Source organism: Theropithecus gelada, chromosome 13 (assembly GCF_003255815.1).
Source record: "Theropithecus gelada isolate Dixy chromosome 13, Tgel_1.0, whole genome shotgun sequence".
NCBI lineage: Eukaryota > Metazoa > Chordata > Mammalia > Primates > Cercopithecidae > Theropithecus > Theropithecus gelada.
The window spans coordinates 31870082-31891297 of NC_037681.1; the positions used below are offsets into that span (position 1 = coordinate 31870082).

The following is a 21216-nucleotide window of genomic DNA, read 5'->3' on the forward strand; positions in this document are numbered from 1 at the left end:
GGCTCAGGAAACTTACAATCATGGTGGAAGAGGAAGCAAATACGTCTTTCTTCATATGGTGGCAGGAGGGAGAATAAGAGCCGAGCAAAGGGAAAAGCCCCTATTAAACCATTAGATCTCGTGAGAACTTACGAGAACAGGATGCAGGGAAACTACTCCCAAGATTCAATTATCTCCACCTGGTCCCTCCCATGACACATGGGGATTATGGGAACACAATTCAAAATGAGATTGGGTGGGGACACAGCCAAACCCTATCATACTTGAACACTATATTAATATGATAAATACATATTAAGACATGACCTTACACTCTGACAACATGGAATGGCAGCTGGGAAATTAGCCACAGCAACTTACGAGGAAGGAAGATGGCCACCTGCGTGCTGTGTGTAAACTGCATGCAGGGTAGGAGTAAAGGGGAGGCACGGGTGACGCCAGGTCCAGAATAGGATGTGATTTTGAAACACAGAGAACAGGAAGAGAATAGGATAAGAGCAAAGGCAGGGAGATGGGAAAGTTCACTGTGTGCTTCAGGTAGTGATGAGACCGATTTATTGAGGTGAAGGTCCGCAAGGCAGGTACCAAGGCAAGATTGGAAAGCGAGGCTGGGGCTCTTCTGTATCCAGAGTCTGCACTTCAGCCTGAAGGAAACACGGATCACTCAAGGTTTCTGAAGGAAGAAGCGGTGCACTCAGAGGTGGCTCAGTGAGGTTGGAAAGGTTAGGGTTAGTGAGGAGGAAGGGCCCAGAAACGAGTTCATGGGATGCTTATTTTATCCGTTTTAAAAATCAGAGACCAAACGCCAGAAGATGGAGTGACTCGAGAGATACTTCATTTATAACACACATCTGTAATCTACAAAGGATTTTCGTTTACATGATCTCATTTTACCTTCAGAACAATTTGTAAAGGAGAACATCTGTCACATTTTCACAAGTAAGGAACTGCTGCTCAGAAATGATGGCATTACCTTTGGTAAAACCTTTGTTGTTTTTTTGGGACACTGCCTTCTCCCTCCCGAACCACCCCATTATTCCTTCTCAGGAGACTTTTTCTTCTGTATTTCTCCTTAAATACAGATACCCTTGGACCTGCTGTACTCTTCAGATGACCCCTCCTACTCTTGCGGTTTAAACTCCCACCTCTAAACTGACATCTGTCCGACCTACTATACAGCTCAGACTTTTCCACTGAGCACCTCACCTACATACACACAGCGACCTGCCGAAACTCTTGCTTTCATCAAGCATGTCCCAAGCCTACTGTTTACCCTAGGCTTGCTCTTCCTCCTGTATTCCCAATTCTGTCAAACAGCATGACCAACCGGTCCGATGATGATCAGCAGCGCCCCCTGCAGCTTTTCTTTGGCTAATTTCAAACAATAAAACAGAGGGAGGAAAAGCACTGGGGCTAACCACCCAGTGAAGAGCATATTCTATCCCCAGGTGCACAGAAACCCGCCGGCAGGACCGCTGCAGGAAGGCGCTGGTGCTCAGCAGAGGGACAGGACTGGCAAAAGCCACTGGAGCTCAGAGGTATGTGAATCCTAAACACTCAGCATTATTTTTTAATACTTTGATTTTGGATTCTGATTTTAAATCTTTTTACACACAGTCTGAATTTGAAGTTGCTTCATTTCTTTAAAAACAAGGTTCACAATCTGAATTCAAACGATACAGGAATCTTGTATGATAGACAAACCAAATATTATTAGTCTGATTTTACAATTCACTCACTCCACTCACTTATTTGTTCAAACATTTATTGAGCACTTCTTAAGGGTCAGGCATGGTGTGAGGCACTGGGATATAACAGTGATTATGACAAAGTCCCTCAAGGAGCTCACAGTCTAATGGTAAACTACAGAGTAAACTGAGGCACAGAGTGGTAAATGACTTACCCAATGAGGTAGAAATAGCTAGGTACGTGAAAATGTGGGAGTAGAGCTGGAGAGAGGGCAAGGTACAACTTGTTGTAAGTAAAACCCCTTTGACTGACTGAACAGCAAGGCTGCATACACAAACATTACAAAATCTACTTGCAAAAACCTTAAAAGAGTTTCCAATGATCACCATGACTGAATTCATATTTCACAATGGATTCAGCTATTTCCTGATGGCACTTCTATCCCTGCCCCCCAAAACACTGGGCATGCCACCAGGCTGCTGGGAGACAGCAAGTAGGTAGACAGCTTAAAACCAAGAAGTATCTGACTCCAATTTCAGCATTGAAAACCATATTAAAATACTTTAATTAAATCCACAAACATAAATGTGTAGCACATTTATGATACTTCTACATGTAGAAGTTTGGAAAAACTCTCTTCTAACCCTCATCCAGAGGATTCTAATAAGTTATAGATACCAAAGAAATTAGAGAATTTGTCTGTCACTTTCCATATATACATTATTTTGGCTGTACAAGGGGAAAAGTGTCACTCAGACGTATTTCGTAAGTAATCGAAACATTATACAGATATATACAAAGACATCACATTTAAATTCGTGTGTACATCTATCCAATGTACAACAGTAACTGCAAACATGAACCAGTGTAAGGCAATTTCTTCTGTGATATATGACATACTCCTTGAAGGGAAGGGTAGAGTCCACAAAGAACTGTCCATTTCAGCCCGACTGTCTGTTTTCATGACACTCTGTGATGAAACTACTTCAGGAGGCAAGATGTCTATTTCACTGACAAAAAGCAGTGAATAATTATAAAAGGAGTTGTTTTCAAATGTGGAAACCACAATTACTCAGTAATCTAAGTGGCGAACTCCTCAAAGACACTACTGGCCATGATGCCGCTACTGAGAACGAGAGCACTTCATGGATAATTTATTGCTCTGAGAATCAAATTTGACGCTTAATTCTCCACAAAGATGTTCCCAAAAAACTCAGTAATACACAAATTCTCAAATGCCATCAGTTGCTTACTTCAAGCAATTCTTCACTTTGCTGAGGATTTTCTTCTGAAAAAGAACACGAGAGAGAAATTCACCTAAGTGAAGGTTTGATAGGCAAATATGTAAAAGAATACACAATCCGACTACTTCAGAAAACCCTGAAGATGCCTGGTCAAGAACACGCATTCTCAGGTTAATGGCATAAGGCTAATTTTTTCAGTCTCTCACGAATAAACCGGAACTCGAACTTGTACCTGAAAGCAACCGTCCGAGAATGGAGGAAGCCTTCCCTTATTAGGGCTTTACTAGTTTCTTTCGGAGCCCCCATGATTCCCCCAGTCTTTGTAATCCTTGTGTCTTTGTGATGTTGTCTGTGTGCGGGCAACAGCCCCCTCTTCTGGTCATTACAGGTATTCTCTGTCAGTGAAAGCTTCCTATTGGTCCAGCCTGTGGCTCTGCAAAGGACCAGCTGAAGACCACCCTGGCCCGCAGTGCTTGTTGAGTTCTCCAGTTGGCTGGGTCTTTGTTCGGATGTCGGTGGCCTGCTGGCTGGGCACGGTGATGGCTTCTGCCCAGGCCGGTTTTCCAGTTGGCTGGGTCTTTGTTCAGATGTCGGTGGACCTGCTGGCTGGGTACTGTGATGGCTTCTGCCCAGGCCGGTCACAGGATGCTGGCCCCCTGCTCAGGCAATTCCACTATTTGGGATCTGCTGTTGGGCAGTGCTGCAAGCTGGGCTCTGAGGTGAGATGGAGTCACTGCTCTGGCCAGGTGGGTCCAGAGGCAATGTCCTTAGAAATGTGCAACTGAGGACTGACTCTTGTGGAGTGGGCTGCTCGCTGAGTTGAGTGGGTGTGTGACTGCCTGGGTCAAGCAGGTCTAGACCTTTCCCTTCTCCAAGATGTGCAGAAGGGGGAGTCTCCCGGCCGGGTCATGGGCAGGCTCTTTGGCCGAGTGGAGCTGCTGTTTGACTGAAAGCCTGCCCTATTCAGAGACCATCGCAAGCTGGTACCACCATGGGACCAAACAGAATTCTAAGTCTCCACTGCTATCAAAACTACAGAAATTTAACTGTAACGCTCACAGAAATATTCTCAACTACAGTAAGAATTATGTTGTAATTTTTTTACTTATGTTTTTGTGGATAGGAAGAGGAAAAATATCTTAAGGCCATAATACACATTAACAACATTATATGTGCTTATTTAAAATACTGCCAGAATCACTGGTATATTTACCTTCCTCAGGGCCTTCTGCATGAGTGCTCTCAGATGAAGAGGTTCCGACTCCTTCAGACCTTTTGCTACCAGTCTGACCCTGCTCCACTTCACACAAATAGACATCGATAGGTCCGTTGGTGCTCCTTATGTGCACTGTGATAGAGTCCTAGCAAAGGACACAGGAATCGTCAAGATGAATGAAATAATAAACCGTACTTTTTCACTCACTAGAACTGCAAGAATTTCAAGAGACATTTGAAAAAATCACCATAGCTGTAGTCACATTAAAGCACTGGCCAACTCACACGCTGAAGACAGTTACGCTTGATCCTGCAGTAATGGCTTCAGAGCTATCATGGGAAAACCTCAAGAGCTATCATGGGAAAACCTCAGTACTCAAGAGCCTTTTTCTACTCAGGAGCTGACCCTTCAAGGAGGCCGTACTCGAGTCAAAAAGTGTTTTGATGACAAAGAACTCTAGAATACCCTAGTCTCACAGGATAAATATGTGCTTGGATTGCCAGACCAATGAACAGATCCTGAGATAATGGAAGGGCCATTCTTTTGTCCAGTTGAAAGCACAGGAAAAGATCAAAATATACCTCAAGTAAAACATCAAAAAAATTGTAAAGATTATTTATAAAGGGCTATTAACAACTCACCATGATTTTTACATCCTTTGATTTCAGATTTCCCCAGGATTAATCAAAATACTTTTTCCATAAGATATCAGGCAACTTGAATGCTTCTACTGGGAATTATGCTAAATTCTTAAGGAACAGCTCCAGTTATAAATGATTGCTTTAACTGGGAGCTGCTTCAACTGTAACAAAGTCTGTTTTCTCCCCTTTAATGCAGTTAGGCCTCGGCTAGACTCACAGACACCACTGCTCCCTCCCACTCCACACCTCACTGCGATGTTACACCAGGGTGAGTCTGGGGAGATGCAGCCTCTCAGACATCTCAGAGCCTCACTTGTCGTCCTTGCTATGACTTCCTGGTACCCGACAAGTGGGCTGGAGAACATCTGTGCTCAGCTTCTAGAATGCCAGGTCACATCTGGTTTGAATGATAAATCCTGTACAATTCAGTAGATATTTCTAAACGATAAAAGGAACCAATGTCACTCTCAACTGCTAGGCAGCTGAGGACTTCACATTCCACTAAATTAGGTGTTGTCAAACTTCCCATAAAGGGTGAGATGGTAAATACTTTTGGCTTTGCGAGTCACACTATCCCTGTTACAACCTCTTAACTCTGCCACTATAGTATGAAAGCAGCCAGAGACAATATGTAAACAAATGTGCATGTGGCTGTGTCCTAATAAAATTATTTCTAAGAACAAGGAGCAGGTCGGATCTGACCTTAAGGCCAGTTTGCCAACCACCACACTAGGTCCCCAGATCTTCACGGTCAGGCTCCAGCCAAGAGAGCCCACGTGCAGAGACTTTAAATGGGACTCTAAAAGAAGCCTCAGGTATGATCAAAGGCTCAGCCAGATTTAGCAATTACAGTCTGAAGCAGCTCATTGCATAGGGGAAAAGCCAAAAATCCATTAGTCTCTGCAGAATGAATTATTATGCCCCAAAGTAAAGATGTGTTGATTAGCGGTTTCTTTCTTAAAAATAAAACAACTAGGAAACATCACCAAGAAATCATAATTTGAGTGTGACTGAGTTAAATGAAAGCCAGCCCTTAACCCATACACTGTCGAGTAATACAGGGCTCACTTGAACAGTGGTCTGCTGGGGACAAAAGGAAAAACGGGTCAAGAAAACATTCCTCGCTAGGCAGGAGGCAAACCCCCAGGGCAATGCAGAGGACTGCACTATGAGCACCGATGAATCTATCAAGGCTGTCAGTCTTGAGGATGTGGCCCAAGAATGGCCACATTCCTTGGTTCTGATTCCGTCCTCATCAAGCAGCCTTCTGCTGCAATTATCTTTCAATGCAAACTTTCCTGCGAGGGAAAAAATGCACCGAGCAGCTGGCAGCTGACAAAAATATGTTCATTGACACAGAAATCCTGCTTTTCCATTTTAAATTCAGAACCTAGTGTTCTGGTTTATTCATCAGTCTTTCATGAGTTTGTTAACTCCCCAGTGCCTTCGTTGAGAGCAGACCTTACTTTTGGAACTTTAAGATGGGCCAATTCTTGGTGATTCTTCTAAGAAGCACTGCAGTACAATAGTGAAAAACAAACTATGAAGCCACACTAACTGGGTTTGAATTCTGGTGATCCTGAAAAAGTTAACTCATCTTTGTGAGCTCTCGGTTCCTCATCTTTAAGATAATAATGACTACTTGACTTGTGTTAGTTGAAGCAAGTTAAAATGTGTGAAGTGCCTTCAGCAGCAGCGGATGTAGAGTGCACGTGCACACAATGGCTCTTAAGTATGACTGCAATAAATCACAGCCTAAGCAGTCGGCCCTCACCCCTCTTTAAATCCTTTTAAAAATGCAGGGTTACCTACTTCTCTGGGAGCTGGAACATCCAATCTGGTTTCTGCTGGAGCTTTAACTGCAATGACGATCTGTTCATGGAAGGCCTGAATGCTATGAATGTCTTGATAGGTCACATATGCTAGTGTAAAACCCAGTCAAGGATCTCTACACAGAATGCTGTTTATTGGGGAAGTAATTTATCTCTAGTAATTCAGTAACGCAAGCGTAATGTTAGAATGTCTTTAGTTTTTATGAGATACAAGTTCAGCATTAAGGAAAGTAGTAAAAAAATTATTCCATTGATAATCTTTATTATTCATATAAAATTAAGCTTTTAATAAAGCATTTTACAATATTTACAACTCAACCTAAAGAATTTAAGCTGTAGTATTATGATTATGATGGCAATTTCTGGAGAAAAATATTAATAAAGTCTGAGTCCCTAACACAAATATACCACATGAAGAAATTCAAATTTTCATCCTATTCCCTTTTCAGTTATAGTAAGCTAGATCTTACTATAACTTTGAGAAAAAACATTCAGGGCTTTGACAAGAATCCCCCAAAATGAAAGACGGAAAAAAATCTATAAAAAGGCATAAACGACTTGGAGATTAAGTTTCTCAAGAATATCATGTGTGATATTACTTTATCCAAAATTATTTTCCATCTCATTACCTGAATCTTTTTCGTCTTGTTTCACTGTGTTGCCTCAAATTTTACCAACTGAGTGATTTATTGGGTTTCTCTAACATTTTTTTTTTCTCTGATTGGCTGCAGTAATGTTGGTGCTTATTTTTTTCTTTTCCTTCCAGTAACTGTACTGTAGGAATAGAGGTTTTTGACTGCTGTAGAGAGTTTTAAGTAAATCTGGGGTATGGGATAGCTCAGAATCAGTGAGCCCCTCACAAAGGGTGCCACAGGGAACAGCACAGCACAGCATACAGGTCTAAGACACCCAGGAGGTCAGTACCAAAGACAAGGTTCCCCCAGCCCCATCCCCCAGCTCCCTGAGACATTGAGTTTCAAGGCAACACTGCTATTAAGCAGCAACATGCTTCTGTGGACACAAACGGGAGTTTAAGCACCTCTTCAACGGCAATTCACTGTTTCGGAAATCAACTTCTGTTCACACATTTCTAGGAAAAACATGAACTTCACAAAAGCCAACAAATATTTTATTATCCTTATAGTATTCAGACTATAAAAATGAATACTCTCCTATTTTAAGTGGTACCATCAACCTTGGTTTGGTACTGTACCCCTGAGGTCATCATCCAGAATTTAATCTAAGAAACGCCACACAGAAGTTAAAAAACCTACCATTTGTGTACGTTTGAGGCTATATTACTACCAACTTTTACTTTTTTTTTTTTTTTTTTGAGACGGAGTTTTGCTCTTGTTGCCCAGGCTGGAGTGCAATGGCGCCATCTCGGCTCACAGTAACCTCTGCTTTCCAGGCTCAAGCTATTCTCCTGCCTTAGCCTCCCAAGGAGCTGGGATTACGGGTGCCTGCCATGACGCCTGGCTAATTTTGTATTACTTTAACTTTTAATGGTCTAATTTTATATCTTAAATATATAAATTAAGTCCCCAAGCTGATTCTACTACTTAAGTAATCTGTTTTGGAAGCAGAAATTTTAGAAAGGTATAGACTTAAAGGATATCTTTCATTTTCTTTGTCATCTGTTAACTCAAACAGCTGCTGAGCACAATCCTTAATTAACTCATCCAAAGCATCTTCCATTGCTGATAAGTCAGAAAGTTCCTCTTGCAGCTTCTTTTGTTGGGGAACTGCTCCAAAATTGCTAAGATCAGATCCTCTTTAAAAGAAAAAAAAATCGCCACAAAGGAATTTCAAGTTAGGTTACTGGAACTTCTTCAAATGATTACCATAAGTGTTTTCCACAACAATAGAAACTAGGGACTTTTAACTTCTGCTATCTTCGTTCTAGACAGCCATTATTCCTTCTGTACATACATTTATAGTTCTTCATCTTATACAGTCTTTTTCAAAAAAAAAAAAACATTACAACCTAACAGAAATTAATAACAGCAGAGACAGCCTAAGAAAGCAAAAGCGCACTGAACTAAGAGTCAATAACACCTAGCTTCAGCCTCAGTCCTAGTCCTTACAACATAGCTTCTGATAAGTTATAATCTTACAGTACTTGAGTTCCTACATATGAAAACAAAGTGTTGGCTAAATGACAGTTCCTCTGCTAAAATGTGATGAGTCTGTATTTTTCCCTAGTGTACACATTCTATCTGAATATAATGATTCTATTCATCATTTTAAAAAAGACATTATTTTCAGGCCAGGCATGGGGCTCACGCCTGTAATCCCAGCACTTTGGGCGGCTGAGGCAGGTGGATCACCTGAGGTCAGGAGTTTGAGACCAGCCTGGCCAACACGGTGAAACCTCGTCTCTACTAAAAATACAAAAATTAGCCAGGGGTGGTGGTGTGCGCCTGTAATCCCAGCTACTGGGGAGGCTGAGGTGGGAGAATCGCTTGAACCCAGGAGGTGGAGGTTGCAGTGAGCTGAGATTATGTCACTGCACTCCAGCCTGGGTGACAGAGCAAGACTCCCTCTCAAAAGAAAAAAAAAAAAGATATACATATTTTCCTTAGTAATTAGTGCCTACTCCGGTATGATGACCAGGCAACAACTGATTTTCATTTTTTCCTTTCAATCTTAATGGAAACTAAATAGGGAAAGGTTCTTGCCTCTATCTTTCACTTGGCAGTTTTCAAATCTGATTCTAATTAGTGATTCACAATGCATGCCGATATAAACTCCTAAAGTGTTTTTTAGTGTTATTTAGTAAACATGCTCAAATTAGAATTCAACCTATACTTCCATACTATTGAAAAAATGACCTCCTTTATGAATCCCTTTCCTCTAATAACTAAGTTAATTATTTAGGATCATTTTACAGTCTTTCTTGGCAGGTTTCCATTTGCCTGAGAGGTCACTATGTACTTATTTGCTGCAACTATTTCTCCCTGTCCCAAAATACTTGCCTATTCTAACAGCTTTCTTCTTATGTGTGCACGCACAGATACCTTTATCTATGCCAGTCTTCAGCTTTCCTTTCCATTGGATTCCTCCTCATCATGTCAAGTCTTTAGCAACTGCCTTTTAGACACTGTCTGATTTTTCTTTTAATATTCAGGGCAGTGTTTCAAACACCTCGCTACGTCATAATCTCCTGGGCTACCTGTTGAGAATGTACTTTCCTGCTTTCCCTCAGATCTACCGAATTACAACTCCAGAGGCAGTAAGCCTCTAGGTGTTTACTACACGGCCGTGTGAAAACCACTGTTTTACAACCTTCACAGATTTTCCCAATATCAGTAATCAACTGGAACTGAGGAAATACTTTTTAAAAAATGTATGTACTCTCCAGGATGATGCGAGAAAATTTTATAGAATGCGCTCCTAACAAGAAGTCGTACCTTTGTTTTCTACTGTCAAAACACTGCTACTATCTAGTTTAAGCACGGAATTGTCACTTGATGAGAAAGAAAAAAAGCCATGAAAAGTTTGAAAGCAACTCACATCCATCGAATATGGTTCTTGGATTTCTTTTCAACGAGGTCGATTCCATCTAAGACATTGGTGATGTCATACACTCTCCGCTTGCGGACTCCCAGTTTCGTTGCAACCTTGTTTAAGTCAAGAATACCCCCAGGAGCAGATCTGACAAGATCCATAAATTTTCGAGTTAAATAAACCAGTGATACATCAAAACGAGGTCTCTTCACTTTTAGAGCTTCTGGGAAACAAAATAAACATATTTGTAAAACTTTAAATAACATTTCTCAACTTGTTTTAAAAAATCATCTGTTTCCTCTTGATCAGAGAGCAGACATCTACAGAAATCCCTACACACTGACCAAATCAAAGCTGGTTTCTATGAAATAAATCTCTTAAATTGGAGAAAAAATTCACTGGCCTATCCTGGCTCTAAACAAAGGCTTTAAATTTAAATAAAGGAGTATTTGAAATATGCAACCAGTGTCCACTGAGCATGTGGACTTTTACAAGTCTACTGCATCTTCTCAGACAAAGCAGTGAGATTACATTTGCATCCATACCACTCTCAGGAACAGAATTACACATGATTTTTAAAATTAAATTTCTCATTTGGTCTTCAAGTGAAGGAATTCTTTACAAAGCAAAGGCAGAGAACTGGCTTTTTGTCCCCTTTTAATGACTCTATCCATGTCATAGTGTAAGTTATCTGACCAATGTTTTGAAAGAGCTCAAACTAGTCTTCTATTAAGGCAATGATGACATACCTCGGCCAACAGTGGTATCTCTATTTTTTCTTTTCTTTTTTTTTTTTTTTTGAGACAGAGTCTCACTCTGTCGCCCAGGCTGGAGCTGGAATGCAGTGGCGCGATCCTGGCTCACTGCAACCTCCACTTCCTGGGTTCAAGTAATTCTCCTGCCTCAGCCTCTGGAGTAGCTGGGATTACAGGCGTGCACCACCACGCCCGGCTAATTGTTTTGTGTTTTTAGTAGGGACAGGGTTTCACCATATTGGCCAGGCTGGCCTTGAACTCCTGACCTTGTGATCCACCCGCCTCAGCGTCCCAAAGTACTGGGATTACAGGTGTTTGAGCCACCGCGCCCGGCCCACTATCTCTATTTTTAAAAATATTCACTACTCTGTATTAATGTAACGGATAGACAAATGATAAAAAATCCCTTTAATTCCCTCACTCACCTACTATGGCTCGGGTTTTCATACACACACACCCCTCTAACACACTCACACTTGTGTGTCAATCATATATATAGTTTTTAAAAACAAAAACAGGACCATGCAATTTTGCAACATGTTCTTTTAACACAATATTGTGAACATCCTGACATGTCAACAAATGTATTTCAACATTATTCTTAATGGCTGTATGCTTAACTGTATGCAGTATTTGCTATTTATCCCAATATTAGAAATTCAGACTATCTCCAACTTTACGATTTTGCTTAATATTTCAACGAATCTTTTTGTTGCGAAATTACTGTATGTCCCCTTAACTGGACACTTTTAAGGAATTTTGATATGTACTGCTAAACAGCTCTGCAGGTTGTGGGTTCTATCCATTCTATGCGGCATACACGGACCTCATCTCACGCGCTTGCCAGAACTAAGTATCTTGTCATCTTTTCCAATTTGATACTAAGAAAAAGTTCTTATGGCTTGGTTTGCAGAAAAAATAATTTCTAAAATAACTTTGTCACTCTGGTGTGGAATATATGACTTTCTTTTTCTCTACTTCCACAGCACACCACAGTCAGTATGCCTCAAAGAAATGTCCATCCTACCTTCAGCCAGAAATGTCCTTACTCAGAACCTCCACAATGTCACATTTAGTTTAAAGACCACTGGCGGTTACTTCAGGAACAAAGGTACATATTTCATAATATAAATGTCTTCTCTCTGGAGCCCATTCCTACACTTAAGATTAAATAGGGGTAAATTAGGAATTTAAAAGGATTTTTAATTGGAAGTAGAAGGTCACAATTCTACAACAAACTCAAGAAGATTACAAATGAGAAATTCTAACTTTAAAAAGCATATATTTAATTATAGTAATTATTAACAAGGCATGGTCTCACATGCTCAGAATAAGTATATTTCTATGATGTTATTTTATAAAGAACACGTATAACGAAACACCAAAAACGTGACAGTTGCTGAAGGGATGTGAATAGGATTACAGAGGTCTTCACACCAAAGCAACTCCGTAGTCTAATAAGGAATTCTTAATATTTCAACGAATCTTTTTGTTGTGAAATTATTGTATGTCCCCTTAACTGGACATTTTTAAGGAATTTTGATATGTACTGCTCAGCATGTACTGAGGTAAGTGCTAAGAGAGGTATTCAAAGTCACCCGATAGCATGAAATCAAACCTTCACTGCAGGGGGAAACTGGGAAGGCCTCTTGATGGGAGTACACTGGGCACAGGGAACAGGAAGGCAAATGGGCGGTGTCTGCCCACTCTGACAGAGGGTGAGGGGCTGAAGTGAGGGAGATGGAACCACACCTCAGAAGACAAAGCAGCCTTAGAGAACCTGCGGTGCTTCGGGGACCACAGGTGGTGTAGCTTGAGCCGTGGAGGAGGGCGGCAGCATGCAGGAAGAAGAGGCTGCGGCGTTAAGCAAGAAACAGCTACAATGGCCTGGTCTGCTCCGTCTACCCATTCTCTACTGCCTAGTTTCTTTTAATATGAAGTGGCTTATGAATGTAATACAAACACTTAAAATCAAATATACGAGGAATCAGGGTTTTCTCTACACGTAAAAGAGTGTCACTGAAGAACTTAGGTTGGATGATATAACAACACCATTTCTGTATCAGACAAATCCCCCTGGAGTTTTCTAGCACCCAGGCTGGAGAGCCTGGACACTGACTGCCTTCTCAGAAGGACACCCAGCAACTTCAGCTACAGAGGAAGTCAGACCCTGAACGAGGAGAAGCAATTCAATGTGGTAAAGACTCTGGGCTCTTGCGCCAGAGAGGCAAGATTCAACCCTGACTCTGAGCAAGTCACTCAGCCTCTCTGGGCCTTTATAAAGTAAGAATTCTAATCCGCACCTGTATTTTGAAGGGTCGTTGTGACAATCCATGCAGAGAGCTTAATACAGTGCCAGGCACTGTATGAGCTCAATAAATGTTAGATATTATTATAAATTGGTGGTATGGGACAGACGCAAGAAACACATCAAAGGTGAAGCTGACCAAACTCAGTGACCAACTATGGGTGAGACTGTGGCAGGCACTGAGGAAAAACTAAGGGTTAGCATTTCTAAGATTCACACTGACTTGCACTATCTATCCACTGAGATTAGGAGGCTGAGGTGGGGCAGTCTATCATGAAAACTTCCAGAAGAGGGAACTAGAGCCATTTACATCCTATCTCCTCTAACAGACACCCTAAACATTAACCTAAGATAAGGGACAAGAAGGAAAGAGTACATTTCTCTCCCAGGAGGAATTCTGAGAAAACAGCCTTAAATATAGACTGTTCTATGGAGAACAAATTGGCATTTGTGCACATTATTCAACCCATAACCTCAGGAGTTGTTACTAAACCTTGAAACTTTACATTTCAGTGTACAAATAACACATTTTATTTCAGTTTCTCATCAACTCATACACTTACACAAATCATTTTAATCATATGAAGTTCAAACTAACAAAACCTAAAACCTATTCAGGAATCAACTTACTTCTCATGGACACATATTGTACATTATCTTCTAAATTAATCCTTATTTTTGATGGCTGAAAAAAAAGATAAAAAATTTAACTTAGTGATTTTAAAACAACAATGCAAACAAATAGCATTTTACTCAATAGTATAAAGGTCTGAGAATATGAATGTGATATTACTGGCCAGGCACGGTGGCTCACGCCTGTAATCCCAGCACTTTGGGAGGCCGAGGCAGGTGCATCACCTGAGGTCAGGAGTTCGAGACCAGCCTGGCCAACATGGTGAAACCCCATCTCTACTAAAAATACAAAAACTAGCCAGGCGTGGTGGCGGGCACCTATAATCCCAGCTACTTGGGAGGCTGTGGCAAGAGAATCGCTTGAATCTAGGAGGTTGCAGTGAGCCAAGATCACGCCACTGCACTCCAGCCTGGGCAACAGAGCAAGACTCTGTCTCAAATAAAAAAAAAAAAACCATTCATACACACACAAAATATGGTAATTACTGAATACATCAGGTACTGAGGATAAAACGAACATGAAGAGCACTACGACACTGTCCCTGACTTGGTAAAGCTTAGTAGAGATAGAAGATTTATCTCAACCAACACATGCTCACTCCTTGCTATTATTAAAGTATATGCAGTTTCCAAAAATGGGAAAAAAAAGTTCCAAAAAAGGGGCGGTGGGGTGGGTCCCGATGAGAACACAAGCTTTCATAGGCAGCTATGTGTTCCCACTATAATTAATGTAAAACAGCAGCATTTCTAACAATGGAAAACAATGCATGCTGTGGGTAATTAGAAACTTTTGCATTAGATAAAAAGTTTCTTCTTTTAATTTCCTGAAACAACCAGGAAATTAGCAGAAGCGCCATTATCAATGCTCACCATTTTACCAGCTATTTAGAGGCTCTGAAAGTTTGCATAAAACTGGTAGTAACATTTACGAACTGTTTTTTTGTAAAAAATAAATAAAATGAAACCAAACCTTAAAACGAAAGCCTATAAACAGAAACTCCTAGTAACATCAATGTTAATGTGCCTCCAGAAGGGCTGTCATCAGGTTTAGCTCTTATCTAAGAAAAAACTGGCCATAAAGCAAAACTGGGGCAAGTGAATTCATAGGTACTCTAAGAAGAGAATCAATAGTAGTACTAGGGATGCACCCAGACAGGGAAATCACAGAAGGATACATGGTGAAGGCAGCCCTCAGGTAAGCCTTGCCCAGCAAGTCAGATTTGCCTGAATAAACAACCGTGGGGAGAGAAGAAAAAAGACAGGATTGTGGTACCGGAAACGAACAAAGGTGTGAAGATGTATATGGCACGGCATGTTTCTGGGAACCCACTGAAGCGGCCAGTGTGAAAGTGACTTGACTTTGAAGCTGGGAGGTCATGATGGCACCACATAAAACTAATGCTAAAGAGTTTGGACTTCATGTCATAACCAGTAGAGAATTACCAAAGGTTTCTGAACCAGACTAGGACATAATTAAGTAAATGGTTTAGAAATATAAGTATGGCAGCAACATGGCAAAAGGACTGGGAAATGAGGAAGCCCAAAGGCAAGGTGAGCAGTTAAGAGGCTCTTTGTTTATAGTGGTGTTAACAATATCCTTGGCACAACGATTTTCTTATCATCCATGACAAGATGATAGCATCTATTAACAAATTAACCCGATATGGAATACTCCCATGGAGACAGAATCCCACTGTAAGTAACTTAGTTGTTAGAACTGAACATGTAGACCTGCTAGGGCATGCAACATCATCTACAGACATACAGATAGAAAGATGGTAAGGCTGGGCGCGGTGGCTCATGCCTATAATCTTAGGACTTTGGGAAGCAGGGGGTGGGGGGTGGGGCGCAGATCATGAAGTCAGGAGTTCGAGACCAGCCTGGCCAACATAGTGTCACTAGGTGACAGAAATTTTTCAGCTCCATTATAATCTTACAGGACCACCTCCGTATATGTGATCCACCGCTGACCCAATTATTATACAGCACATGACTGTATATATATCCTATTGGTTCTGTCTCTCCAGAGAAAACTAATACAGATTTGGTACCAGAAGTGGAGTCAGTCATACTTTGCACCTCACCTTTAGGGGCCTGCTGGGACTTGGGTTTAGTAATAGGTCTAGAAGCAAAGAGGGGCGGTGGGGTGGGTCCCGATGAGAATCAGCATTGTCCTGCCCAGGAACTGTTTCAGAGGAGGCTACTACTATCTCCACAGGCAATGCAGAATTAATCTCCTTAGACAGGGGTGGAAAGGATGACACCACTGTAGGTGGAACTGCTACTGCCCCTCTGGCAAACAAGACTCATCAGAATTTAGGGGCTCAATGTGTCCAGCCTCATCTTCCCACATGATCCCATCCAAACCCCACTCTTTCCCAACCAATACCCTTACTTCAACAGTAGATGCTCTGTGAGGCTAAGAGAGTTCAACTTTCTATTTTATTTATTTCTTTATTTTTGAGACGGAGTTTCGCTCTTATTGCCCAAGCTGGAGTGCAATGGCGCAATCTCGGTTCACTGCAACCTCCACCTCCTGGGTTCAAGTGATTCTTCTGCCTCAGCCTCCCAAGTAGCTGCGATTACAGGCACGCGCCACCAAGCCCGGCTCATTTTTTTTATTTTTGGTACAAACGGGGTTTCACCACATTAGCCAGGCTGGTCTCGAACTCCTGACCTCAGGTGATCCACCCGCCTCGGCCTCCCAAAGCGCTGGGATTACAGGCATGAGCCACCATGCCTGGCCAAGAGTTCAACTTTCATTGTAATTTGGCAGTTGCATGATGAAGGCTTGTGTTTGATTTTCAGCAATTTCAGCCCTATGGCTACAGGATAGAAGATTCTAACCTAGGGCACACTTAGAAACTTTTAAGTCATTTATGTGGAACTCCAGCCATGAAACTGAATCCCTGAGCTCATCCTTTTCTTTCATCACTTTGTCCAAAGACACTAGGAGCAACCAACCAATGTCATTATAATCCTGGTTTTTCCAAAAATGTTTGAAAATATCACATACAGCGTCACTAAATTCTTTGCCTCTTATATGTGGTGAATTAGAATGTCAAAGGCATTTATTTTGCATATCTATAAACAGTTTGTGTCATGGCTTCCAGTGCTCTCTCTACTACTAGAAGTAGAGCTCTTAGCATTTTTAAGTTCTAATCAGATTAAAGAACCAATTTCAAAAACCCCAATTAAGGAAACTCATCTTTAAAATTCTGTTCCCCTAGAACCATTCCTGGTACCAAAATCTGTATTAGTATTGGTCTGTCTCTCTGCAGAACCCTGACCAATAGAGTAATAAATTCATTTCTGAATATACAGTAGTCCACCCTTATCCTTGGGAGCTACATTCCAAGACCCCCAGTGGATGCCTAAAACCGCAAACAGTACCAACCCCCATATATACAATTTTTTAAGTATACAAACATACTTGTGATAACATTTATTTATAAATCGGGCATAGTAAGATATTAACAGCTAATAATAAAATATAACAATTATAGCAATATACTACAATGAAAGTTATGTGAAGGTGGCCTCTCAAAATATACTGTAGATCTTAGCAACCTCAGAATAAGATTTTTTTCTTTCCTTACTAAGTCAAGAACTTAGATCTTTTCACTTGAAGCACTTCATCAATTCTCTTCGGCATACTGGAACTGCCAGCATCACTACTCCTGTGCTTCAGGGCCATTACTGAGTAAAATAAGGGCTACTTAACACAAGCACTGTGACAGTTGGTCTGATAATCAACAATCAGCTACTAAGCGACTAAGGGCAGGGTGCAATGACAGCATGGGAACTCTGGACAAAGGAAGATTCAGGTGCTGGGTGGTACTTGACAGCTCGAGATTTCATCACACTACTGAGAATGGCAAGCATTTTAAAACTGATGAATTATTTCTGGAATTTTCATTTTAATAGTTTGGGGGACCACAGGTTAAATGAAATCAAGAAAAGTGAAACCTCAGATGAGGGGGGACTAATAGGAGTTGGAAACCTAAGTAGGAAGGTCTAGTAGACAGCTGGAAAACCCTGAGGGAGATTTATAGATTTGGGAATTACGATATGGTAACTGAAAATACCAGAAATGTATGTCTAAGATTTCAAGCGATGTATCTGCTGATACTGCATGCAAACTAAGTGGTTTTTCCACAGTGAGCTTAGAGTTTTTATCAAATTTTCAAATATTAAGACCACCAATACAGATGGTACCAATATACAGCTGATCCTCAAACAACACAGGTTTGAACTGTGTGGGTCCACTTAGATGCCAATTTTCTTTACCCCCTGCCACACCTTAGAGAGCAAAACCAACTCCTCCTCTTACTCCTCTTCATCAGCTTACTCAGTGTGAAGACAAGGATGAAGACCTTTATGATCATCTAATTCCCCTGAATGAGTAGGACTTTCTCTTCTTTATGATTTTCTTAATAACGTTTTCTTTTCTTTAGCTACTTTATTATAAGAATACACTAACTAATACATGTAAATACAAAATATGTGTTAATCAACTGTTTACAGTATCAGTAAGGCTTCCAGGAAACAGTAAAGTTTTGGGGGAATCAAAGTTATATTCAGATTTTGAATTTCATGTGATTTGGTGCCCCAAACTCTGAGTCGTTCAAGGATCAAATGTAGATGGTAACATAAGTCATGGGAGGAGAGAATGAACTCCCCTAAGAAGAATGTGTAGAGACAGCAGAAGAGAACCCTGAATATCATCAACATGTGGCCAGCCACGGTGGCTCACACCTGTAATCCCAGCACTTTGGGAAACTGAGGTGAGAGGACAGCTTGAGCCCAGGAGTTCAAGACCAGCCTGGGCCATGTAGGAAGACTTCCATATCTAAAAATAAAAAAATTAGCCAGGCCTTGTGGCATGTGCCTGTAGTCCCAGCTACTAGAGAGATGGAGGCAGAAGAATCACTTGAGCCTGGGAGGTCAAGGCTGCAGTGAGCCAGGATGTGCCACTGCACTCCAGCCAGGGTGACAGAGTGAGATCCTGTCTCAGGGGGAAAAAAAAATGAAGAACTGGGAAGAGGATGAGGACAAGGAGAGACCAGAGAAGCAGATGGAACATCAATGTCAAGGAAACTCAAGGGAGAGTTTCCAACACAAGTAGTTTTGTGTCAAAACTACAACAGCTGCTGGAATTGACGAGATTGTCGGTGACCCTGGTTAGAATGGTCTCACAAGTGTGCTGAGGATAGGGGTCCCCAGCAGTGGGTTGGCTGATAATGAGACGATCAAGTGGAAAGAGTGAGTGTAAATAACTTTTTCAAGAAGTTTAGCTGTGAAGGGGAAGAGAGACAGTAGATGGCAAGGGATATGGAATTAAGGGAGGGATCTTTTAAGATGGGGACGGATTGAGAATGTGGTTTTAGTAGTCAAGAATTTATCATCTGGAGTTAGACATTTGGAGGTTCAACCCAAGTTTCTCCACTTACTATCTAGCCACAGGCAAGCCGGCATTACATGCATCTCTAGGTCTGTTTTGGCAACCGTAAAACAAGAATAATAGTCTTTTACTATTATAAAACACTGCTGTGAGAAATTAAATGAGACAATAATCACAAACTATTTGGTATGGGGACCAGGCATAATGACTTGGGAAAATGTTTAATTACTACTAGTTATAGGAAGAAAGCAGCAGAGAAATTGAAAATATGGGGAGAGGCCGGGCTCGGTGGCTCACGCCTTGTAATCCCATCACTTTGGGAAGCCGAGGCGGGTGGATCACCTGAGGTCGTCAGGAGTTCGAGACCAGCTTGGCCAACACGGTGAAATCCCGTCTCTACTATAAATACAAAATTAGCTGGGTGTGGTGGCGCATGCCTGTGATCCCAGCTACATGGGAGGCTGAAGCAGAAGAATCGCTTGAACCTGGGAGGCGGCGGTTGCAGTGAGCTGAGATTGCACTCCAGCCTGGGGAACAAGAGTAAAAACTCCATCTCAAAAAAATAAAAAGAAAATACGGGAGGAATGGAAAAGAACGCATTTGTTAAGGACCTTGAGAACCGGGGAATACAGTATCTGGTCCAGAACAAGAGTAGAAGAAATCAGTCTTTGTGGGAAAGGGAGCCAAATCTCCTAACCATTTTCTCCGTCAAACAGGTGGGGAGATAATTTTATGAATGGGAGCTGTGGCGTGGGAAATATAAAGCGTGGACAAGGTTTTAAACGGCTGCAGTAGAGCAGAAGAGAGAGAAGGTAGAACAAATGATAGGTTGCAGAGATACAGCTAGAGTCCACTGAAGGAGAAAAACATGGCCTTTCCAATGCAAAGTTGAGCAATTTTCTCCAACAGTGCCCTGAAGTTCCGATGTAAAAGCCCAGAAGACTGACACCACGTCTGTGAGCAGATGCTGAAAGCAGAAGGCGGGAGAGCGCAGTTCGCAGCACGTGATGGGCAGCGCCTGGCCCAGGGCGAGCAGACGACCGAGACGACGGCCAGCGGGGTTGGCGGCGGCGCGGGGAGGAGGGGGTCAGCTTTGGGAGACCCCCGCCCGTCCCCCTCCCGTCCCGTCCCGTCCCGTCCCGGAGCTTACCAGCAGTCCCTCCACGTTGATAGGGTCTCGGCACCGACGGCGAACCGTCTCCTCCGCGGGGTCCAGGAGGAGACTGGGCAACTTCCTCGCCGGCCGCTGCTGACTCATGCTGCCCGGCCGGGCGTCCCGCTCCCCTCGCACCCCGCGAGCTCTCCCGCCCTCTCGCGCGCAGCTCGATCACCGCCCCCCACGCGCCGATTTCCAAGGGCCCAGAAACTGACGGATCCGCGGCGTCCTCCAAGGCCCCGCCCGGCTAGGCCGTCCCACCCGCCAGGAAACGCGGCACTGCCTCACGTGCCCGGGAACTCCCGACGAAGACGGGAAAGGAGGAGGTAGACCCGCGGCTCTCAAGTAGCCCGGCCCGCCATTTTTCCGCATGCGCAGTGCACCGCCCCCCTCTGCGCATGCCCGCCGCGGCCGGAGCGCTCCCACGCACCGATCCTCTCCCGGCGGCTGGCGCCCGGGAAACCCGGACCGCGGAATCGACGGAGAGGCTGGCAAAGGAAAAGGAAGAGGTGGAGCCGGATTCCAGAGGAAGGGAACGGGGGTGAGAGAAAAGAGGCAGCTGGGAAAACGCAGCGCTCGCCTGGAATTCTCGACGGTGATAACTGAAAGCTCCCAGCCGCAAAGATGTTCATTTATTCCTTTTTTTAATTTAATTTAATTTTTTTTTTTTTTTGTCGCCCAGGCTGGAGTGCAGTGGCGTGGTCAGGGCTCACTGCAGCCTCGAATTCTTAGGCTCAAGCGATCCTCCCACCTCAGCCTCCCAAGTAGCTGGGACTACAGGTGCGCGCCACTGCGCCCGGCTAATTTTTAATTTTAATTTTAGTAGAG

The 21216-nt window shown here is 42.6% G+C and overlaps 1 protein-coding gene across 4 annotated transcripts; it reads right to left on the bottom strand.

Annotated features, from left to right (window-relative positions):
- Window positions 1–813: 813 nt before the first annotated feature.
- On the bottom strand, window positions 814–20788 carry E2F6 (E2F transcription factor 6). Of its 4 annotated transcripts, XM_025354652.1 has the most exons (8): window positions 20383–20788; window positions 13826–13880; window positions 11915–12047; window positions 10139–10355; window positions 8241–8396; window positions 6603–6717; window positions 4147–4294; window positions 814–2977 (listed from the first exon to the last, which is right to left on the bottom strand). In XM_025354652.1, exons 4-8 carry the CDS (start codon window positions 10291–10293, stop codon window positions 2931–2933), a joined length of 621 nt encoding a protein of 206 aa, XP_025210437.1. In that variant the 5' UTR covers window positions 10294–10355; window positions 11915–12047; window positions 13826–13880; window positions 20383–20788; the 3' UTR covers window positions 814–2930. The 4 variants fall into 4 exon arrangements, with proteins under 4 accessions (XP_025210437.1, XP_025210438.1, XP_025210435.1 ...); XM_025354653.1 differs by lacking the exon at window positions 11915–12047 and having other exon boundaries at window positions 10139–10279; XM_025354650.1 differs by lacking the exon at window positions 11915–12047.
- Between the last annotated feature and the right edge of the window lie 428 nt (window positions 20789–21216).